Source organism: Neopsephotus bourkii, unplaced genomic scaffold, assembly GCF_033783945.1.
Source record: "Neopsephotus bourkii isolate Nb327-2 ecotype Australia unplaced genomic scaffold, CSIRO-AGI_Nbou_v1 NB_256, whole genome shotgun sequence".
NCBI lineage: Eukaryota > Metazoa > Chordata > Aves > Psittaciformes > Psittacidae > Neopsephotus > Neopsephotus bourkii.
Window position 1 is genome coordinate 1,962,242 of NW_026900765.1, and position 25,523 is coordinate 1,987,764.

General features: G+C 39.1%; 1 protein-coding gene across 1 annotated transcript in view; it reads right to left on the reverse strand.

Annotated features, from left to right (window-relative positions):
- Positions 1-25,523, reverse strand: part of SRFBP1 (serum response factor binding protein 1) — a 69,340-nt gene that overhangs the window by 36,713 nt on the left and 7,104 nt on the right. The window contains exons 2-3 of the mRNA XM_061346054.1: positions 9,219-9,307; positions 8,198-8,270 (exon numbers count right to left, since the gene is read on the reverse strand). Coding sequence (XP_061202038.1) covers positions 8,198-8,270; positions 9,219-9,307 — 162 coding nt within the window. The remainder of the gene's footprint in view (positions 1-8,197; positions 8,271-9,218; positions 9,308-25,523) is intronic.

Below are 25,523 nucleotides of genomic sequence, written 5' to 3' on the forward strand. Positions count from 1 at the left end.
AATCATATTGTATAGCTTTCTCATGATGAGATTGTTAAGCTTTCTCAGTTAAGATATTTTGACCACACAGGGGAAAACGAGAGACTGACTTGGGAAATGAGTTGTATTAAATATGGGGTTTCTCATTTTAGCATAAACATGAAAGGAAGCAATATATCAGTGAAAATCTTAAAAGAAATTCTATGAAGATTAAGAACAGAACTCAGTCACTGAGTATACTAATCTGCCTTATCACTATTTTAAGAATCCTGTGAGAAAATGTGGCAGGTAGGAATATTCGAGGAAAGTGAGCAAAATGAGGAGACAGTTATGTAGTCTCCTGACCAGCCATTCCTCCCTCATTCTTATTCAGACAATCTGAAAGTCCAGTCTCAGACCTCATGAATACTGAGAAAGACATCCCAACAAGCTGTCTGTCATTCGGCTCATCACTCCTTCCTCAGCCATGAAGACCAAAACATTTTTGCTTTCACAAAAAAGTTGTCATCATTTGCATCTAAGGATAAGAACACATACATACTGGAAGACAGGTGTAAGTGAAATTTCCAGGAAATAAATTCCATTTAGAAGCAAAATCCCTACTGTCCTGACTTGGGGGCAATTACATACACCAGCATTAACTCCAGGAGTAATTTATATTTCTTCAGACTCTCTCTTTGAAGTAAAACCTTGTCTTTGCTCATTATTTTGATGTTAATTGAATGCTTTTCATTTCAGAAGCAGAAGAACTTTTTTTACAGAATCATAGACTAGTTAGGGTTGGAAAGGACCTTAAGATCATCAAGTTCCAACCCCCCTGCCATGGCAGGGACACCTCACACTAAACCATGTCACCCAAGGCTCTGTCCAACCTGGCCTTGAACACTGCCAGGGATGGAGCATTCACAACCTCCCTGGGCAACCCATTCCAGTGCCTCACCACCCTCACAGGAAAGAACTTCTTCCTTATATCCAATCTAAACTTCCCCTGTTTAAGTTTTAACCCATTACCCCTTGTCCTATCACTACAGTCCCTAATGAAGAGTCCCTCCCCAGCATCCCTATAGGCCCCCTTCAGATACTGGAAGACTGCTATGAGGTCTCCATGCAGCCTTCTCTTCTCCAGGCTAAACAGCTCCAACTTTATCAGGGTATCTTCACAGAGGAGGTGCTCCAGTCCCCTGATCATCCTCGTGGCCCTCCTCTGGACTTGTTCCAACAGTTCCATGTCCTTTTTATGTTGAGGACACCAGAACTGCACACAATACTCCAGGTGAGGTCTCACAAGAGCAGAGTAAAGGGGCAGGATCACCTCCTTCGACCTGCTGGTCACACTCCTTTTGATGCAGCCCAGGATACGGTTGGCTTTCTGGGCTGCAAGCGCACACTGCCGGCTCATGTTCATTTTCTCATCAACCAGCACCCCCAAGTCCTTCTCCTCAGGGCTGCTCTGAATCTCTTCTCTGCCCAACCTGTAGCTGTGCCTGGGATTGCTCCGACCCAGGTGTAGGACCTTGCACTTGGCATGGTTAAACTTCATGAGGTTGGCATCAGCCCACCTCACAAGCATGTCAAGGTCCCTCTGGATGGCATTCCTTCCCTCCAGCATATCAACCGAACCACACAGCTTGGTGTCATCGGCAAACTTGCTGAGGGCGCACTCAATCCCACTGTCCATGTCAGCGATGAAGATGTTGAACAAGACCGGTCCCAACACCGATCCCTGAGGGACACCACTCGTTACTGGTCTCCAGCTGGACATTGAGCCATTGACCACAACTCTTTGTGTGCGGCCATCCAGCCAGTTCTTTATCCACCGAGGGGTTCATTCATCAAATTGACGTCTCTCCAATTTAGAGACAAGGATGTCCTGTGGGACAGTGTTGAACGCTTTACACAAATCCAGGTAGATGACATCAACTGCTCTACCCCTGTCCATCAGTTCTGTAGCCCCATCACAGAAGGCCACCAAATTGGTCAGGCAGGATTTCCCCTTAGTGAAGCCATGCTGGCTGTCACCAAGCACCTTGTTGTTTTTCATGTGCCTTAGCATGCCTTCCAGGAGAATCTGCTCCAAGATTTTGCCAGACACAGAGGTGAGACTGACTGGTCTGTAATTCCCTGCATCATCCATTTTCCCCTTCTTGTAAACTGGGTTTATATTACCCTTTTTCCAGTCGTTGGGAACTTTATCTGACTGTCACAACTTTTCAAATATGAAGGCCAGTGGCTTAGCAGCTTCATTTGCCAGCTCCTTCAGGACCTGCGGAAGGATTGCATCAGGTCCCATGGATTTGTGTACATTCAGGTTCTTAAGATGGTCTTGAACCAGATCCTCTCCTACAGTGGGCCTAAGGTCTTCATTCTCACGGTCGCTGCGTCTGCCTTCCAAGACTTGGGTGGTGTCGTCAGAGCATTTGCCAGTGAAGATCGAGGCAAAGAAGTCAGCAAGAACCTCAGCCTCCTCCAAATCCAGGGTAGCCAGTTCTCCCAACAGCTTCCGGAGGTGGCCTACTTTGTCCCTAGTCTGTTTTTTTATTTGCTAAGTACCTATAGAATCCCTTCCTGTTAACATCCCTAGCCAAGTTTAATTCTAACTGGGCCTCAGATTTCCAAACCTGGTCTCTAGCTTCCCAGACAACATCCCTGTATTCTTCCCAGGCTGTCTGTCCTTGCTTCCACCTTTTATAAGCCTCTTTTTTTCCTTTTAATTTTCCTCAGCAGCTCCTTATCCATCCAAGGAGGTCTTCTGGCCATCTGCTGGACTTGCTCCAGTATGTCCATGTATTTCTTACACTGGGAAGCCCAGAAATGGACACAGCACTCTCGCTACAGCGCTTCTACAACCAAATAGAAGGAAAGGACCATTGCCTTGGAGCACAATGCAGTTAGCATTCCTTTCCACAAGGGGCACTTTTTTGTCTTAGGTTCAACTTCTTGTCCACCAAGGACTTTTTCCACTTCTTGTCCACTCAGGACTTTTTCCACAAAGCTGCTTTCTAGTCCATGATTCCCAGCCTGCTTCCCATTATCCTTTCAAAAATCTTTAAAGGTCAAAGATTCTGTAACAGTAATATGAAAGTCAGCTACCTATTATGAGTATGTAAGGCCATTGCTGGAAACATATGCTAAGGTGCATTAGTCTTCAATCTTAAGTAAGACACTTCTATGGTGAGGTGTTAACCAAAACCAAGGCTACAGAAGATAAAAGCATTAACAAAAACAAAACAACAACAACAACAACAAAAAAAAAAAACCACAACAAACAAACAAACAAACAAACAAAAAACGAACAAAAAAAAGAGAAAGAAACCACTGCTGTTAGAAAAAAGCCTAAACTTTTTCAAAAAGTCCAGTACGTCAGGATACAAAAATTCCATGCAAAAAGACCATACTAAAAGGAACACTTATCAAGCTCCTTAGGACGAGCTACTAAAAAATCAGCTTCCCAGTCCTGAACAAAAGCCCTTTCATGAAAGTAAGTGATATGGGTGCGAAATTGCACGATTTTTGTTCCAAGGACAAAGGTTGTGAAAACACGCTGCATACTGAATCTCTACCTTTACAAAACATTTTGGCTTTCAAAATCTTGACAGTAATACTAGAGTTTACACTTAACTCTACTTTTGTTCCCATCTTGCTAAAATATAAAGTTGAGATAAAATAACTGAGAGTAAAGCATTATTTTTTCCTGTATCTCTTGTACTAAACTCCTTATTCTGTGATAAATATTGTGTTTTAAGTATATTAAAACAAAAATATTGTACTGACTTATCTGTTTCTCCTGTAATAATTTTCAGGATAAGGAACATATCTTCCCAACCATTTAACAATGGTTGTTAATTAAATGCTGCTCATTCCCAATAACTGGCAGACATTTTTCCCTTTGAAAACTGCAAATAGCATTTCTTCCATACTTCATTTATGGCCATCCTCCAAACATGACACTGCTATAGCAACACCCACCATAATACCAAGGTTTTCACTGTAAGATAAAGGCAGTAACTACCCTTGAATACATAGAAAAGCAACCACATGAAGTTGTACTAAGACTTAATTTCAGCCAAGAAATTTAAATAATCCAAGATAAGCTACCTGTAGCTAAGAAATCACAAGACAATTGATTATTTTTGTGTAAATAATTTTTTAAAATATCATTGCTTCCTCAATATGGTAAGAAGTATCTTACAATGGATAATTACTTTGACAGTACCATCAAGCCTGACAAACAACTAAAAAAAATCCTGCAAATTTTTATATTACAAAAAAGTAGTATCATAGTAGAAGAACCAGAAAGGATCATAGTGGTTTTTTTTCTCATCTTTCATGAATTGTTAAATAAATATTTTATATGGGTTTGGCAAAACAAAGACTGAAGAACTCAGAAAACAGCATGCTATTCCAATAGCTTTGAGAAATCCTGCAAACAATCAACCCAGTTCCTGCATCCACGTAGCTGGAATTTTTAACTATTCTGAAGCCCCACAGTGTTTACTTCTAATTGTTGTGTTTGACACAGTACTAACTGTATTCACCAATTAAGTTATTTTAGATCTCCAATTCTAACAATGAAGACATATAGAATCAAAATTTAAATGTCGCTCCAACAATAACACAACAATATATGCTATTTGCAAATTTAAATAACAAAAGGTTTCTTAATACAGCCCAGCACCAAAACTTCCCAGGTTTTCAATATATGCAGAACTGTACATCTGTGATTATGTAAAAAGACCATAAAAAAAAAGTAGACACAGCTTTTTCATCTGACAAGTATCTAATTCTATCACACTCCTAGGAAACAGTGTATTTACCGTGAAATTAAGTGAGCGGGGTGTGTTTAGAGTCTACTTGAAGACAGGAAAAAAACATACCACAGAGCTAACAATAAGAGTTATCAAATAATAGCAAATATTTTCTCCTCCCTATAAGATCAAATTGTCATTAGTAAAGATGTACACTAAAAAGAGAAGTTAAAATCTTCCACCTGAAAGTTCACATTTGTCTCATTCAGAAGGACAGCAAGCCTTACAAGTCCTGCTGAGCTGCAGACAGTCAACCTTTAAAAGCAGTTATACTATCAGGCAACTGAGTTATTGATTTTTTTTCCTTTTTTTTTTTTTTGGGGGGGGGGGTGTTACATTCTGGATGAAAGATTACAGTTGTTCCGCAAAGTGGCAGCAACCATACTGAAACACTGTGCTAATCAAGATACAGATTCCTCAAGTAAATGACTAGTACAAAAGACTTGCAGGTTTACAGGCAGCTGAATACAGATAAGTAATTCTTAAGAAGGAAAAGAATTCTTCCTTGCTGTGGTTTCAACCCCTCTGATATTTTTCTTGAGTAAGAGAAACTTCAGTCATCACATTAAAAACTTCATTAAGACAGACAACTGTGTTAAGGTCCCAGAATTTCAGTTTCTCTTCCCTGAGCTTGAAACAAATTCACTGTGAAATGCAATCCTACTCTAGTACCTTCTCAGGTCATTACAGTAAGTCCTTCACAAAAGAGCCTGTTCATGCCAGGAGTACACGAAGTGGCTTGTTTGTTTTTCCTGGATATGTGGTAGGCGAAAGGTGGCCTGGGTCTGTTTTTGACTAATGGAAGAAAAATGCTTCTTTAGAAATAGGTGTGCTGTCTCTGGCAACTGGGAAAAGCTCAGGAAAAAAAAATGTACTATTTCCTTTTCTTTCAAAGATGTATTTTCTTCAACCTACAGAAACCCTTCAAGTCTTTCTCCAATCAATAAAGAAGGTCTAGAAGTTGTACATAGCCACCTCAAGAAATCTTTTAATCTGAAAATACACATGCTGTCAGACTCTGGTGCAAAATCCACTTTCTGGCTCAAAACCAGTTTGGCTGGTTTAAGTATTTTGATTTTTGTCTTTCAACTCAACTTCTCTTTGCAGCTTGCTATACTCCTCAAGACTAAACATTCAATAATGGACAAAGCAGATATTTTTTTCTTACATAAAACATGTAAGCAGAAGTCTATGGACTATTTCTGCATGTTACATGGAAAATGACCAGTTCCTGCATGTGTACTATCAGTTTTGAAAGGAACTTAACATCTTCTCTGGCAAGTGTTTTGGACCCACACACTAAAACTGCTAGAATAGTCTGGATAATACAATCCTGCTCTAAGTTGCACTTTTATATGCTGCTTACCAATTTACCTTATTAGTCATTTCTATTCTTTCAATTCTTTCCTAAAAATTCTAAAATACGCATTCAGGTTATGCAAAGAGTTCCTATGATGAATAACTTAAAAGTTTGTTGAAAGTGACATTACATCAGCATAAAACCTCCCACTATCTCAAATATGACTTCTGCAAAAGCTGTCTTGTTACTCTTTCACCCTGAGAAAGAAATATTCCTATGCCACCTCTAAAAAATTCTCTTAAGTCTTAAAATCAAGTCTTGAAAAAACATGTAAACAACTAGTGCTTTTTAGGCTGGGATTCATAAGAAACAGTAATTTTTCTTTTGTGTAAAGAACAAATCCACTGTAGAGCTAGTAAGTGTCTGTATATTTCAAAAGACTAAAAAGCCCATGTAAACCAACCATTCTGCTATAAAAATATTACTATTATAAGGGTGCATTTTTTAACAATAAAGATCACTTACAGTATAATTTCAGATAACTGAGCATATTTACTAGGTATTTGCCTGAGAAGTGGTAGAGCTTTTCCTCCTTCTCAGTTGCTCACTTTGAAGACTCCTCCATTTCTATAAACTATTTCAAAGCAAAATTTGTTTGCCTTCAGCTCTTTGACTCCCCTGACAATCACTCTGAAAGTTAACGCTCACATGTGGTGCACTCATTAATGCAAACTGAAGAAACAGCCTGAATATACTTGGCCAATGTGGTCCTAAGGGCAGGCAGCATTTAAGACGTCTGCATGCACCAATCCTGGAAGGATTTTGTCTCAACTGGACACAGGAAATACTTCTGGGAGATGTACAGAATGTGTATCTTGCAGTCAAACGCTCTCTGGAGTGCTCACAGAAGCCATATAAAACATGGGTTTGTAAGATCAATGCTGCACCACTCCTGATCACATGATGCATACTCCAATGATTTGAGAGACACTTACAGAACTCCTCACCATGGTCCAACAGACAACTAAATGTGACACAAATGTGCCATAAAAAACCCCAAGCAAGTCAATCACATGACCAAGACTGATGGTTAGCCAGAAAAAAGAATGCCTCAATACAACTGTCATGCTGCTTGACCAGTGCTTACACTTCAATAAAGCGCTGCGCAGTTTCTTTTCCTCTTTAAGCAGCGTACTGAAAATCCCCCTGATTCCACCTAATGAATATGGCACAAAGCACATTTAGATGGGTCAGTGAAGCCTTTCCAGTTAGCAGCTTTTTTGAAGACTAAGGTCTCTCTAAGGGTCAGGAAAGAAAAAAGGGAAAAAAAAAAAATAACATAGAAAGGTGGAAAGAGGAAACCAACACACAACAGTAACAGTGACTTAAACACTACAGTCATCAAGGAAAAATAAACACGCATTTATGTGACAACAATTTCCTTAGCCTATACAGGACTTTTATACTTGAGCCTTATGACTGGAATTTGTACCTCATTTCAACATACACAATTTTCAGCAGTATCAATCAAAACTGAGATATGACAGTACAAAACACTACAAAGTTACAAAATTTCTGACGCATTTGCCAACATGTTATAACATCAAAGATACAAAAACTCTGTCAGTAAGGCTGAAGATAAAAAAAGGTCTGACTCACGTGTTAGCAGTCCCCTGGAGCTAAAATTTCTAACTGCTGCAGAATTTTGGAGTTGAGAGTAAAATGTAAATAGAATCGTGTGGAGATAAGAGAACTGACAATGAGGACACCACACTGTCAGGCACACAAAATGCCTTCCATACTCCTGAGCAGCATGAGAACTTTAATTTCTTCACTTTAACTGTTACAGTAAAAACTTAAAGCACCATGCATTTATAGACAAATTCATGTTTAGCCGGCAAATATTAAGACTTAATCTGTCTTAACACCTTGACAGACATAGCAAACATGGACATATGCAAATATTCACAATTTTCCTTCAGTGCTACAGTAATGACCAACCTGACTCTTGAAATATTTCAGTTAAGTTTCAGTAATGCAGTAACAGAAAACAAAGCTTTTGGTAACAAAAATTAATTGCCTTTAATATTTAAATATCTAAACATGGTATTACCTTCATGGCATGGATTTCTTCTATTAATCTATCAACTCGTTTTTGGTTCTTCAGTTTCAAGTCTTCGGAACCCCTGAAAATGAAGTCTGTCTTCAGTAAAAAAAATAAAATCTTTTTTGCTCACTTTATTTCCCTGTGGGCTAAATAGCAAAATTAAAATATCACAACAGTGAGCATAAACACATTCCCCTGTTGTTAAATGAATATTGCAGCAACGAGTTGAGCACAATCTAATGTTTCTGCTGTTCTGAGCAGAGAAAAAAATACTGAGGATTTACCTGAACAAGTCAGACAAATGTTACTCTATTGGAAAACAGCAACAGTAATTCCTATCAACAAAACACAGGAGAAACTGATGTCTCAAATACAGTAACCATTTAAGTTCTGTAATATTTAAATACAAAAGATCACTGGGCTTGCTTCTTAATTTGCAAAATTTGCTAAAGTCGTGGGAGAAAAGTAGGCTCAATTTACACTTTGAACACAGTAACAGATGTACTTTTACTGTGTGAATAAGAAGTCATATGTTACTTCACGCTAGTTACCTTTAAAAACAATTTACAAATGTTTTAACTATTTGCTTAAATATTAATTCTTTTATTAAAAATTAAGTATGACTTGCGTATCTGTGCAAACTGAACAATATTTTTCACTTATAGAGCCTTTCAGAAAACTGTCGTGATAAAAGGTTGCACAATTTGCAATCAACAGCAAAAAAAACTAAAAGACCAGGTCTGACACCTTTAAAAGTGCTGTAAAGGCTCTCTTAAGTGATTCGGATTAGCTCCCAATACACTAAATCCCTTTAAAAAATGTTATCTCAATTCTGCCTAATGAAACTGCTTTTTAGTTCGCATTTTTAATTTATCTAAAGTGACATAAATAAGACAAACATTTTAAGTATTGCAGTGCCTTGAGTTTTAAACGTAATACATGTTTCTCCCACTTCTCCATTTTTGGGAAAACAATTAAGATGCTGTCTCACTTATGAACACACAAGAAACTGATATTTAAAACTGACCTTTTTAACTTTAATTTCCCGATGTGCCTGGTTAGTTTACGAATAGTCAGGACTCTGGCCTTCTTCACATCTTTTCTCATCTTCACAACCTGTCAGAAAGATGGAAGACATTATAAACCTTGTTTTCCTTGATTAGTTTCCATATACAATACATTCATTACCTTGACTTAAATTTTAGAAATTAGTTCAACAAAAAGAACTATTTTTGAAAACGGACTGCAGTCCCCTGCTAACCAAATCCCAGTTCAAATTAATTCAGATTTTAAAATCGAGCTGCTTCCATAAACACCAAAGGAAGAACAAGCAACAGTCTAAAAATGTGTCTGAGGTCTAAACAGAAGACCAAGACATTCCTAAGTAGCCATACTTTAATATTATTCTTAGAACTAGACTGAGTTGGAGATTGGAAAAGACTTACCTTTTGCCTTCACTTTGTTTATTTTTGTCCCAGTGAAGCAGCACCAGTACTTTTCCATTACGATATAATACATAAAATCATTTTCATTATGAAACACTTTAAAGATTAAGGGAAGAATCCGAAACTAAACATATTATTTGTTATAGGGTAGAATTTAAGATATGAAAATCTTTTTACATATTTGAATTGATTTTTGTTGAATACAAAATCAAAGTGATTTCCAACTCACTACCGACTCTTTTAACTTCCTACCCTACCCATTAGTCTGTTCCCAAAATTTATTTCAAAGTAGACAGTACTAAGTAAAACTTGACAGTGATGTTTTGGTCTTATTTCTCACCCCAAAATAAAAGAATACTAATTATTATTAGAAAGATGGTACACACAGACAAATCTTTGGAATCTTTTGCTATTACATACCATCATGGAAAATCTCAGGCCTAGGCATTTTCTTGTCAAGGACACACATTTTGGAGATAGAGGAAATCAAAAGTGACTTACTGCCTCTTATTTATTCAGCTGTATCTTACTATAACTATTAAGATTTTGAATCCAACAGTTAAACAGAAAATATGAAATATTAAAGCAAACAGAGAATCAGTCTTCTGACAAAAGGCCAAATTGCGCCAAGTTTATTCAGTGGGTTAAATTTCAAAGTAAGTTGGCACCTACTTCTCAAGGAAGTTCTTCTTTACTTCAGATTTCTATTTCATCTCCTAATTTCTCAAGAGATAACATCAAAATGATTGCTTGCTGGTGACTCAACCATCATTAGTTCTACCAGGAATATTAGTATTATAAACCTGCATCAATCTTGACCAAAATACAAAAAAAATAAATCTTCAGGTCTCACAGAGTATTGCAAACCTACAATGGGAAGTTTGTCTAGTATGTATGACTGTGCAGAGATCATAGGCAAGAGTGTATTATTTAATTAAAAACAAACAAACAGCAACAAAAAAAAACCCAGAACAAACAAACAAAACACATTTTGCACACCTGATTATGCCTGTAGCTAGGTTACCAACACAAGCAATGTACCTTGTGTACTCTGAACTGTACTCAGCAGGCTCTACTGAAGACTGAATCTGTCAAGAGCAAAACAATTTCTAGAGAGGGGCACACACCAATTTTCAGCCTCACCTCTCCCAGTGCAGAGAAGGAGCTTGTTGAGCATCACTCCCCTGAAAAATAGGAAGGGGAATTGTACTAAAGCAGCATTACTGGTGCTTGCCCAGAGAGAAAGAAAAAGGCAAAAAGGGTTTTGGGGAGAAGAGTGACTGAGTTAAAATTAGTCTCCTGTTCTAAAATTGGTCCAGCAAAGCTTACCCTAGTGAAAATAACTGTCCATACAGGCCTAGCTACAAGCATTTCTACTGCAGTTAACAGCAGAAGCCACATGCTAAAAAGCATCTGTGCCGATTCTGTTAGCAGCACTCCTCAAACCTCCGTACACTAAAGAAAAAAATCCTGACATCACCATCTGCCACCTGAGCATCTAAACATTTCTTTTTATAATATATTAAATAGAATTTTTACAGCTGTCTGTATTACACTCTCATCCAAATGGAAGAAACAGAAGAAAGCATCTTCTGGTTGAATACCTCTCAGATATTATGTATGTTCAAAGACTTCGGCAGTTCAGATGCAAACTGGGTATGCCTTCTTAGAAAGTTTGTGAGGAGGGGAGTGTTTTGGTCCGTGGTTTATTGGGGTTTTTTAATAACCATTAACAACATACACAAGCTACAAACTTATTTGAATTTAAGTAACTCATTTTTTTACATATTAGTTAGTGCATATCCAAATACAAAGTATATTTAACTTTAAAAAAATACTGTCATGTTTTAATAGAAATATTTTAAAACACACACAGCATGTTTCCGAGGTCTACAAGAGCCAAACCCCAGCCACGCCTGCTGCCAGCCAACAAAGGCCATATAGACATATGACAGCAGGAATGAGGGACGGTATTCACTCTTTGGCAGACTGGGAATATCAGTTTATGTAATCTGCAGTCACTTCTTTCACACGGGACAGTATGCATCACTGTGTTCTTGGAAGTACTCAAAGTTCTCAAGAAAGCACTCAGCTCTTTGGGCCAGAAATCAAAAAAGTTCTGCTTCAGATTTACCGTGTGCCTGAAACAATGAGGCTTAAACCACAAGGGTGGCTCCTAGGACTCACTGATCTATCCACCTCTAGTATTACAAAGCCAGATAGGCAACTTCCTCTTGAGCTGGGAAAAAAAACGCAACAACAAACCAAAAAGAAACCCAGTAACAAAAAAAATCAACCCACCAAAACCACTGGTAATTTTGAAAAATAGTAACAAATATTTACTCATAATAAGGTATTTTTTTTATAAACAGGTTAAGAAAAGATAACAAGAAAAGGAGAAGTCTTTGCATTGAAACTTAGCAAGGCTCCAGTGTAAGTCAAGATAAGACCGATGCTTTCAGACTGGCCAATAAAGATTTTTAATCACCTTAAGAGGTTGCAGTAAATACAAAACAATAATTATAAACACAGGCAAACTTCAAAGTAAGTAATCTCTTCTATCAATAGGAATGCATTATAGGATTCCTGGAAATTCAGGAAGCCTGCAATTTTAAACAGAAATAACCACTTCAAGGACTCCTTGCAACAAGAGATGTTTCCCACTGTTGAAGACATCTATTTCGTAGGAAAACACTATCTGCAAGATAATCAAGACACTACTGTTTATTAATGCAAACAAATATCTGTGTTTATAGATGATTAATACACATTTCTTAACTAAAATTCTTAAATAGTAAGGATAATATAAAATAATAGAAAATATATAAATTATTACATCTGAAAGAAATCATAGAGGAAATTAACTCACTTTTAAAAAACAAGCCTAGGTAGTAACACATACCAGCCATGTGCATGTTTCGAAAGCTATGGTTAGGTATAACAATCACTTCCATTCTGCACTGTGCATTTCACAGTATACTAGAATCATTCATATAGATCATAAACAAAGATGAAGTGCAAAAAGTTCCATAGCTGCAGGTATACACAAATAGAGGCCTCCATCACCTCAACAGCTTACAAACTACAGTATGCACTGTCACAAAACATGGCACAAACCCGCCATTTCAAGCCATACAGAGATAGTAGCAGCAAAACAAAGAGCACAGCATGGGACAGCAGATTATGAGCCAGACAAGGCCTAGAAATCACCTCCTGCACTTTGCCTTTGCCCAAGCAGTGTATGTTACTGAGGGGGATTATAACAGGAAATGCTGTTACCTACACTAAAGTGATCTTTGCTCATACCTCTTGATACTCACTGCTGTCAAACCAAGGGGATTTCCAGAAAACAATGTACCTAACAAGTGTGTGTTTGAAGGCATCACAAGAACTGTATTTAACTCAGAATTTTAAACTGAGGAACGGAGAAACCAAAAACTTCAGCCACTTTGCCTTCCTATTCCAGGTTGCTCTGGCTCCTGAAGGGCGAATAACCATTTCCAGACATTGTTCCCTTTGTGTGACAGTCCAGTCAAGCCTTCCCCAACCCTCATCATGTCCAAGCCTTTCGCATGTCCAAGCCTTTCGCATGCCCAAGCAGGTGGAATAAAGGGAGAGAAACTGACACAGGATTGCTTGATCATATCTTTGATCTCTAAGTTTACACCCCTCTCCGCCCCCCTCCCTCTCTGTAAAAGTTTGGTTTGAATGATGGCATTTCTATCACAGATACAGAATACTTAATTTCAACTTACAAAAATCTTTGGAGGGGCTGAATCAGGCCTAACTCAGTGCTGGTCTTACTGGAAAGGGTTTCTGATTACTAACATTACCCCTTTAAAATTAATATGACATTGTTACTGTGTATGATACAAGATAAACACGTGTAATAGAACACAAAGTCATTTTAAGAGTTCCCACACAATTAAGTTGCTGCAAAAAAAACCCTTTTGTGAATATTTTCATGTTTCTTGAAGAGAAACCTAAGGTATTTTTAGATGAAAAAAAAATAAAAACAAACTAAACTCTGGTTTAGGTTCCAAAACTCTAAATCACTATGAACAATCCACGTATTGGTGATGACAACAAAAACACACAAAGCAATGCGGACATAACAGTATAGGCACAATATTACAATTAGAAACCACATGACTAGTCAAAGGTATTTGCCTTCACATTTTTAACACAACAGCAGCAAAGTTCTCAAAGGAACACTACATTAGAATAAAATGTTATAGTTGGCCACTTCTGAAACTTGTTTTGAGGTCTGTACAGGCAACATGCCTCCAAACCAAGCTAGTGTTCAGCCAATTAAAAAAAAAAAAAGGAAAGTGTGACTAAAGATTTGTAGATGTAACAAGAAAAGTACGTGACTGAACTATAGTAGCAACTATGTTTAACCAAAAAACTCATAACTGAAAAACAAACACCACACCATTCTTCAAAAAATATTAAGCCAACAGATTAAGAGAAAAAATAAGCAATAACGTTTCTGCCCATTACTTTTTTTATATATTCTATGCAAAACCCCTGAAATACTAGAACTACATATATTTACAATATGAAAAGCTTTTTTTATGCTGCTATGTACAAAAACTAGTACTGTACATGAAAATACCTGAAAGACACTGAATGTCTTACATTCTTCTTAACTCAAAGTTAATAAAAGTTTACTTATGCAGGTGGCCCCAGCTATCCAAAATTCATGAAAGCCAATAAACTGATGGTCATGTCTTTTTCCTCTGAGCAGCATGAAGCACATACAACTGTTCTCCCTGGGCTTCAACCCACGAGGTGCTGAACATTTTGGTCCTGATCCAATAATGCACTTAAATTATTACATCTTTAAACAACCAGCATTAGACAGACCAGAGTTTCTTCATCCACTTCTGCTTTATGCCAGCACACAGTCTAGTCCTAGTTCTTGTACAAGTAACCAGAAAAGACAAACCATTCTGTTCTCAAGGAACACTGCACCTAAACTTATCCAGTGAAAAAACTCACTGTAAAAGTTCATAGCATTGTGAAATATCTATAATGTTATTCAAACACACACCCACTAAATAGAGGCCTCCCTCCTCTTCCCCAATATGGTGATGTCTCTCCTAGTGGAGCCCTGTTGCAGCAAGTAAACACTAGCAGGTTGAGAGTCTGATCCCTTAAGATCAAAACAGCCGAAAGCAAAAGGAAAAAAATATTTGTATGTGCCCGAAGATACACAACCGAGTTTCGATTTTACCACATTAAGAAACTTGCTTCTGAACACCCCCAAGTTTAAGCACCAGAGCGGAAGAAGAAAGGGAAAAAGCTACTAAAAGCACACCAAAACCATTTGCGCATGTTGCTTCAATTACACACCAACAGATGCTAGAGCAAGAAATGCAGTTAAAAAAAAAAAAAAAGTGAAATATATTTAAGTAGAGTATTCAAGGCCTCTCCAATACCTGTAAGAAAAAACACTGTACTAAGTAATGTTTCAGTTCTCAGTGGATTTTCCCTTTTCCTATCCTTTTTCTTTTCCTTTCCTTTTTCCTTTCCCCTTTCCTTTCTCCTTTCCTTTCCTTTCCTTATTTTAGGGCACATCAAAAGCACTGGTTTCATTTTATAGTTCCTTGGCAATCTTCTAACCAAGAAATTACCATGGCAACAGAGTATTCTAAATGTTAATTTTTGGTGCTATTTGGCAACACAGAGTTCAAAAATTCAGAACACCTGCAGCTGGATCACATATTAGCCAGAACTAACAATAATACATAATCTTTTGAGTGAATAACCTAAGTGAAAAAACTGTTTCTGGAACTTCATTACAAATATTTCTCTTTATTGTCTGGAATGTCAGCTTGAAAGATCTAACAATTTTTAGATTCTTCAGAAAAGCTAGGAATTGCCAATTTTCGTTTCTTTCTTTTTCCTTTTTTTAGAAAAGAGTCACTATATTACAGTATGGATTTTATACATGCCAAGATATCTGGAAATAGCCAGTCAGACTTATTACAGCTTCATATATTTGCATTATAAAAATATGGAGGTAAAGGCAGGAAGAACAACAAAAGTTCAACTATGTGGAGTATCATGGTTCAGTTGTTCCCTGCAGGACTGTTTTACACAAATATATAACTACAAAGTAGGAAAACCCCCACACCCCACACTTATAAAAAAACCATGAGTTTTCAGCCAGATCAGTTTCCTGAGCTGTTTCCCCTTTAGGCAAGTGAATGCTACCGAGTTGCAAGGCAAAAGAGTAAAGTGAGAATGTACATAAGGAGACACAGAGAGGCTACAACAAACCACAACACAATAACTGAGCTATCCCTGTATTTAGTATAAAGATCAAATCCCAGCACATGAAGTGCTAAGGAGCACACAGTTTCTTCAGCTAGTCTGTGCTATACCAATGTAGCACTGGTCTTACCTTTGCCATCTTAAGCTACATACAAACAGGTTTGAATTAAGTGCACTGAATTATATCACAATACATCAAACAAATGATATTGTAGGCAAGTTTATGGAACATGAGGCAACTTCTGGATTAAAATATAGCACCCTGCAGCTCAAAGCAGGCTGAAGTACCATCACTAGCTGGAGGTACCCACAAAGAAAAACTCCTGCATTTCCTCAATCCTCTGGGCACTCAGACTGTCAGGCTCCTTAGAAGGGTTACTAAAGATGAATGGGGAAAAGCACAGTGCCCACTTGGGCACATTTCCATGTTTCTCATGGGGAAAATTAATGCACACACTCCTTGTAAGTTATTGTCAATCCCTCCTTCCTGCTTTCTTTTCACTTTCTAAACTGAAGCACTGAAATACAAGTTTCTTTTGTCAATATAGCACTGTATTTCCTCCTGCATAGAGAACAGTTGTCATTTCCGGCATAATTTCTCCAAGTGAAAAGCACAATGGATACTCAGACAGCTAGCAAAGATCATTTTCATCTAAAGGTTTTGAAAAGCGATTTCAAATGTCTCAGGTAGCTGGGATGGAGAAAGGCTAGTCTAGAATTACTTGCTTGTTGCCAAAGACCAAAATTTAATGGATTTACTGCTTCACAGTCAGTGTCTCACTGTATGGAGTCAGGCTCTATGTAGTACTTCAGAAAGCATTTAAGCTTTCAAGTCCAAACCAGGATATCATGAGCTGGTTACACACATTTCTAAACTCTAAATGAACAGCAGTAGTTGTAAACATACAGATGAGAAATAACTCTAATAAACTAGCCCAAAGATGCTGTATTACACAAATTGGCACATAGGACATTACATGGAAATAAAAATTACGCAAGTCTTCCGAAACAGAGGACAACCTAAAGGCAATTCCTAACCCTGTTCAGCTGGACATGAGTTTGGAAACAGCCAGCTAGCACTTCACTAAAAATATTTCCTTGGAATGTTGCAGGGGACAGTGGAAATAAAGGCAGTCAACAGAGTCAAGCTCACATCAATGATTTCTGTGTCTAGGATTTCTTAATTAGACCAGAGCTTTAGCTAGAAACCACATGTGAATTTCATGCCCCCTTATGCTTTATTTCACAGGAAGCCAGTAATCACAGAAGCTACACTAGTGATGTAAGAATTATCAGGATTAACACACATGAATAAATGAGAGGTGTGTATTTTCTGTTTTAATTATTCAAACCACAAACAGTATCCAAACCAGTAGAATTGAACTGCTATCATGAAAAGGAATGCTGGCAAAACTGGATATGACACCTTTCACATAAAACCAGACATGAAACAACAGTGTTTTCAGTATTGATCTGGGAGAGGCGAAAGGAGTCCTGTGATTGCTTTTGCTTGGGATTGTTACTATTTTTCTTTTCCTCCTTTAAAGACGCACTGTCAGATTGCTACTTCCTCAAGTAAGATAGGCAACTTTCTGTAGGAACTATAGAGTTGTTAAAGATACAGTCAAAAGGATTTACTTAAAGCAGTGTTGTGAGGGCATTTTAAAAATCATGACTCTAGTTAACGTATATTTTTTAAAAATTAACCTATTTTTACCTAAAAATAAGCCTGAGTAATGCTGTTGAACACTCACCAACCGTTCACTTACCACAACTCACAAACCACATTAGTCTAAAGACCACAGCTCACAAACCGCATTAGCCTAAAGACCAGCAAGGAGCTGGAACTGTCTTCTGACTGCTTGTTACTCTATCAGCAAGCCCTTTAAATGCAAGTTAAATACAGTCTGTCTGCCTAACCCCCAAAACATCAAGGGACGGTTTTGTCTGACACAACTGAAGAACAACCAGCTACAGCTCAGCTGCAAGGACAAACCCGTGCACCAGATCATTTTCCCTTATTCTGCCTCAGTTTTATTGTCTCAGTCATAGAGTATCAGACACTTGAGAAAGTGCCGAGTAGGAATGTTTACAAGAGGGCAATGGTTAAGAGTGAATAAACACTGGCAAACTGTAAATATATGCTGCTTTCTTTATATTCTTCTCTGCCTTCCCTCATTTACATTCACTTCCATATAGCACTTGACAGTTTAATATTCACAGAATCATAGAATACTTTGGGTTGGAAAAAACCTTTAGAGGTCATGTAGTCCACCCCCTCCCCGCGATAAGCCAGCACATCTTCAACTAGGTCAGGCTGCTCAGAGCCCCATGCAACCAGACGTTGAATATTTCCACGGATGAGTCTACCACCTCTCTGAGCAACCCGTTCCAGTGTTTCAGCAACCTCATTGTAAAAAAATGTCTTCCTTATGTCTAATTTAAATCTATCCTCTTTCAGTTCAGTTTAAAACCACTACCCCTTCCCCTATCGCTACAGGCCCTTCTAAAAAGTCTGTCACAAGCTTTCTCATAAGCCCCACATACTTACTCAAAGGCCGCAATAAGGTCTCACTGGAGCCTTCTCTTGGCTGAACAGCCCCAACTCTCTCAGTCCTTCCTTATAGCAGAATTGCTCCAGTACCCTGGTCATTTCTGTGGCTCTCCTCTGGACCCTCCCTAACAGGTCCATGTCTTTCATGTGCCAAGTACACCAGAGCTGGGATGCTGTACTCCACGTGAGATCTAACCACAGCAGAGTAGAGAGGCAGAATCACCTCCCTCAGCCTGCTGGTCACGCTCCTTTTGATACAGCCCAGGCTACAGCTGGCTTTCCAGGCTGCAAGCGCACATTGCCAGCTCATGTTCAGTTTTTCATTCACTGGTGCCCCCAAGGCCTTCTCATCTGGGGTGGTCTCAATCTCTCCATCTACTAGCCTGTATCGGTATTGGGGCTTGCCCTGACCAAGGTGCAGGACCTTGCACTTGGCCTTGCTGATCCCCATGAGCTTCAAAATAGCAGGCTAGTAAATTGCACCTGATCAAATGTGCATTTCCAAGGATCTGTGTGCCATTCTTCAAGCCAACCATTTGTCCTTTGCATGCTACACTTCACTTTAAAGGAACTACATGACTTTGGCATTCATGGATGATTCATCCCTCCCCAACATGCCTCCAATATCATACAGCCAGACAGCATGTCAACTCCCATACTGTCTCAGATGAGCATGCAAGCGTGCTTTGGCATATACTAAAACATCAAGATTAATTTTCAAATGACAACAAAGATGCTCGTCTCCAGCTTTAAGAATACCAGCCTGCTGCGCTAGGGTACTCATATGGAAGACAGAATCATAGAGTAGTTAGGGTTAGAAAGGACCTTAAGATTATCAAGTTCCAACCCCCCTGCCATGGGCAGGGACACCTCACACTAAACCATGCCACCAACAGCTTTTTCCAGCCTGGCCTTGAACACCGCCAGGGATGGAGCATTCACAACCTCCCTGGGCAACCCATTCCAGTGCCTCACCATCCTTACAGTAAAGAACTTCTTCCTTATACCCAATCTAAACTTCCCCTGTTTAAGTTTTTACCTGTTACTCCTTGTCCTACCATCACAGTCCCTAATGAAGAGTCCCTCCAGCATCACTATAGCCCCCCTTCAGATACTGGAAGGCTGCTATGAGGTCTCCACGCAGCCTTCTCTTCTCCAGGCTGAACAGCCCCAACTTTCTCAGGGTATCTTCATAGAGGAGGTGCTCCAGCCCCCTGATCATCCTCGTGACCCTCCTCTGAATTTGTTCCATGTCAGTCAGCACTCCTGGGTCCAGTGCAACTTTCCAGGCACTCTTCCCCAAGCCCTTTGTGTTGCATGAAGTTGTTGTGGCCCAAGGGCAGGACTCGGCATTTTGCCTTGTTGAACCTCACACCACTGGCCACAGCTCATTGATCCAGCCTGTCCAGATCCCTCTGCAGAGCCTTCCTCTCCTTCAGCAGATAAACACTCCTGCCCAAATGGTGTCATGTGCAAAGTGACTGAGGGTGCACTTGATTCCCTCCTCTAGACCACTGATACAGATATTAAACAGAACTGGCACCAGTACTGAGCCCTGGGGAGCACCACTTGTGAACAGCCACCAACTGGATTTAACTCCATTCATCACCACTCTTTGGGCCAGGCCATCCAGACAGCTTTTACCCAGCAAAGAGTATGTCTGTCCAAGCCATGAACAGCCAGTTTCAATAGGAGTACGCTGTGGGAAACTGTGTCGAAGACTTTACTAAAGTCTAGGTAGAAAACATCCACAGCATTTCCTTCATCCAATAAGCGGGTCACCTGCTCACAGAAGGAGACCAGGTTAGCCAAGCAGGACCTGCTTTCATAAGCCCATGCTGACATGGCTTGAACACCTGGCTGCCGTGTACATGCTGTGTGATGGCACTTAAGATGACCTGAACCATGACCTTCCCCAGCACCAAGTTCAGACTGACAGGCCTGTAGATACCCAGATCCTCCTTCCAGCCCTTTTGGTAAATGGGTGTCACATTTGGGAACTTTTTGTCAACTGGGACCTCCCTGGTTAGCCAGAGCTGTGGAGAAACGATTGAAAGTGGCTCTGCAAGCACTTCTGCCAGCTCCCTCCGTACCCCTAGGTAGAAACCAAGGATATAGATGATTCTGAAAATAATGAAAGCAACCTGCTACCACAGTAAGAATTGTGATGCTGTCTACTTGGCACATTGTAATGGCTACAAATTCAAAGGAAAATGTTCTCCCAACCACTTAGAGACTCAGATACTCATACTCAGCATTTTCTGGTATTTACATGCCAGTAACATACTGTATGCATTGCTCAAAAATCTCATTTCTGCTTGCCTTGCTACACCATTAGCTTTAAATAATTTATTTTCTTTAAATGGCATGGGCTTTCTTGTAAACTTTTTTTTTCAAGACAAAATAAATGCTATTTCAATATTTTTAGTTTAAAGAATACTAACATTTATATCCTGGCGAGTAAGTTTCGCTTTCCATTGGCATATTTTATTTTGCTAGTTATTTTCATTCTCTATTGAAATTATCAAGGTCAGAATCTACGGAAATGAACTTCGAACTGCACAAAAATAAAAAATTAAGGAATGTACATAATTTTATAGTAATATTAAGCCATATTCGGAGATTTTTATTTGAAACTGGCTTATTCTCATTATAATGTTTATTTGGACACTGAGTAAGCCAAATCATAAGATGGCATTCTTTTTCTAAAACAGCTTCCAAACAAAAAGCTATTCCAGATTCACTGCTTACATTTGCACATTACCTTAACACAGTATTTTTCAGGAGAAAAAACAAGCCCTAATTCCAACATTTGACTCATTAAAATATTATCTGTATCAAATCACAATATTCTATACATCTCATTAAAAATATGAAACAAAAAGTTCCTCACATTTTACTCCTCAGTCTGAGCTCCTGCTCCTACTGGAATACTATTCATTTCTGCTCATAGTCAGGTAAAAGAATATTTGAGATTCAACTCTTCTTTTGTTGTATCAATTTTAAAGACATTGCAATCTAGCTTCTCACTCTACCAAACAGCTATAAAACACTATCTTAAAATGACAGTTGTCCAATTCAGCTGCTGAGAGCTACTTGAAATCCAATGTTTGCTTGACCACAGACAAAAAGAATTCAAGCAAGTCTACAAACATACAATAAAGTAGCTTCCAGCACAACTGAATGTATCCAACCAGATCTCTAAATAGTACGCCCAAACTTAAAACTTGTGAATTACTGCTGCTAGCGTATTTTTGCTGTCATGAAGATCTCGATATCAAGCTTAGTGGTGATTTAAATGGAAGTTCTCTAAGATGCATTACACAAATACTCTGATGGACCCTGGATGATCAGGTAGTGAGGTGGACTGTGAACTGGCTGAAGGAGAGAAGCCAGAGAGTTGTAGTCTATGGGGCGGAGTCTAGTTGGAGGCCCGTATCTAGTGGAGTGCCTCAAGGGTCGGTACTGGGACCAGTATTATTTAATATATTCATCAATGACTTAGATGAGGGAATTGAGTGTACTATCAGCAAGTTTGCTGATGACACTAAGCTGGGAGGGGTGGCCGACACGCCAGAAGGCTGTGCTGCCATCCAGAGGGACCTGGACAGGCTGGAGAGTTGGGCAGGGAATAACTTGATGAAATATAACAAGGGAAAGTGTAGAGTCCTTCATATGGGCAGCAACAACCCCAGGTTCCAGTATAGGTTGGGGAACGACCTGTTAGAGAGCAGTGTAGGGGAGAGGGACCTGGGGGTCCTAGGATGACCATGAGCCAACACTGTGCCCTTGTGGCCAAGAAGGCCAATGGCATCCTGGGGTGTATTAGAAGGGGGGTGGTTAGTAGGTCGAGAGAGGTCCTCCTTCCCCTCTACTCTGCCCTGGTGAGACCTCATCTGGAATATTGTGTCCAGTTCTGGGCCCCTCAGTTCAAGGACAGGGACCTGCTGGAGAGAGTCCAGCGCAGGGCAACTAAGATGATTAAGGGAGTGGAGACTGAGGGAGCTGGGTCACTATAGTTTGGAGGAGACTGAGGGGTGACCTTATTAGTGTATATAAATATATAAAGGGGGAGTGTCACGAGGATGGAGCCAGGCTCTTCTCAGTGGCAAACAATGATAGGACAAGGGGTAATGGGTACAAACTGGAACACAAGAGGTTCCACTTAAACTTGAGAAGAAACTTCTTCTCAGTGAGGGTGACAGAACACTGGAACAGGCTGCCCAGGGAGGTTGTGGAGTCTCCTTCTCTGGAGACATTCAAAACCCACCTGGACACATTCCTGTGTAAACTTATCTAGGTGTTCCTGCTCCGGCAGGGGGATTGGACTAGGTGATCTTTTGAGGTCCCTTCCTCCAGCATACTGTGATACTGTGACACAGTTTTGACCTGTTTACTTAACACAAAAATTAAAGTCACGCTTTTCTGTTGTCACTCATGTGACCACATGACAGAAAATACACCAGAATAAAAAAGAACAGAATATTTACATTCTAAAAAGAAATGGCAACTGATTTACATTCTATGTAGTTAGCTTTGTATGGTATTAAATGCCATACAAACAAATATGTATCATTGCGAACCATCTTTGCAACAGAAATAATGTAATGCTATTTTTGTTTTTCATATAAAAACAGTATGAGAATTTAAAATCTCTTTCTCTTATATCCTTTAATGGATAATCAAAAAGTCTCAATTTAGTAAATGGCCACTTTTGTGCTAAAAACTAAAAACCTTTTCCATTAAATGCTTTAGACTACTGACCTCCACATCAAAGATAACTGAAAGAAACTTTACCATTTTTATACCAACTGGTAATTCTCAATGAATCCACAACTGATTACTATTCTATTTCTAGAAGTCACAGTCCCCCAAGCAATCAAATTCTATTAGGAAAAAATCCAGCACCACCCTTTCCCTTCTACACTCATTTCAGCCTTGCTTCCTTCTTCATTTAGCAGCAAGCTTCAGGCCCTGCAATGCAAATATGTGCAATGACAGCAGTAAGAAATTAAGCATGTTTACCCTACTAAAACTGTTTTTACAAACTGAATTTTAATGTATGAATATATACCCATAAGTTACATCTGATAAAGCACTACATTGTGTATGGCAAGTATCTCAGAGTTCTTTTAAAATAAAAGTTGCAGAGTTTCCCATGACCATGTTTGCATGTTTTTTTCATTACTGTACACTACCACACCAAGGAACCACAGATGTTTTGTTTTATGAGAGCAAGCATCTTACTAGTCTACGTGGCCTACCACACACACTTTATAAAAACCACTCGAGCTAAGGAAAAGTTTTCATTTCTCTCCTGAAGTACAGTAGTTTGACAATGGCTGTATGCAATATTGTCAGAGGCAAAAAACTGCATAGTCTGACATGTTTAATTGCTTCAGCAATCTGCTGAAACAAAATCTGTGTGAATACAAGATCAGAATTTGCTGTTCAAATTAGTATAAGTGATGATGTGGCAACTCTAGAAACTTTAGAAACAGCTGCTGGAACAGTTCCTAGGGAAAAAAAAAAAAAAAAAAGAAAAACCACAATTCCTCAGAATTCTATCTCACAGAGTATAAGTTTGGAAATCTCATAAGCTTTCAAAAGACCTTTTCCTTAGGACATTTATATGGTCTGTAAAAGAATGTCAGTAATTTAACACTCAAACTGTTTTAAGCAGAATTCAAGCCCAATCGAGCACAATTTTCTTCTCCTTCAAGAAACTGTTGTGCTTAGAATTATTTGTAACAAAAGTAATGCAAGAATTTTTACATGCATTTCCATAGAGCTAAAGCAACTGCTGCCAAGTATTCCAGAGTTCAAAGTCCTGTTCGCTTTCTAACTTTGTACAGATTTGTAATTTACAGGAAAAAAAAAAAAAAAAAAACTCATTTACCAGCATACTCAGAAATAAACTGATGGAAAAGATCAGCTATTTGGTTTTGAACTGTGTACAGCTTTTTCTTTTACTCAGTTCTCCTAACTTGTTTATATGCTTTTTCAAAGACTTTAGACAGATTTTAGTGACGCGTAAGAGACTGCATGACCAGCTTCAAGGAAGCCTGTAAGAGCATGTGCAAGTCAGGGATATACGGATCTTGGCAGTGCCAGAATTCAGACACAGCTTCAATTCTGACCACAGATCATCCTAGGCACCTGTACTTTTTCAAATGCATCAAAGTGCTAACCACCTTACCTAAAGAATAATTTTGTAGTGGTCACAGATGAATCAAAGCTGACTTAAGTTGCCTAAGAGAGAGAACATATCTCTCAGAGTTTAACCATATTGGCAGATAGCTCAGAACGGTGCCAGAACTCATGTCCACCAGGTAAACTGGTACATGAATAACAGTCTAGAGGTGGGGGTGCTTACCAGGACTGAAAAGCCTAACATTACAGACCTTCTTCAATCTGAGGGAGTCTGGACAAATGCTTCCACTTCAAGAGGATAGCTTGACCAGCATGCTGGATAGGTGCTGGAATAAACAAGGCTCTTAAGTCCAAGACTAACAAAAGGGAACTCACCTGTAGACCAGCAAGAGTTTCCTCAGGGGTAAAGAGTTCTGAGTTCCAATATTACCTTTGAGGGAACTCACACATTTTATATTAATTGTTGGATAAGCAGCTTTTGGAGCACTGCCAAGGCCTTTTCCTATGGAAATGCTCCCACTGGTGAAATACATGACCAGGCTCACCTGACCCCATAAAATCTCCCTTCTTTGCCGGACAGTAGCCCCAGCATTAGTGTTAGTATTTGTGATTAGTGCACTCTGCTGGTCATTCAGGATTCAACTCATCTCAGACTGAGGGAACCCATACACTACTAGAAACTACTGCTAAAAAGTTTTCAACTGCTAGAAAGTTTTCTAACAACTAAACCATTTAACAAAAATGGAAGCCTTTTTCCCATCAGACAGAGGCATGCCTTGAAAGACAGCATGGTATTTTGAATTATGAGCAACAGGACATCCCACAGCTCAGTTCAATACCAGGTAACTGGTCAAGTATCTCCCCAGAGAAGCCTGGATCACCTCACTGGGCTAACAGC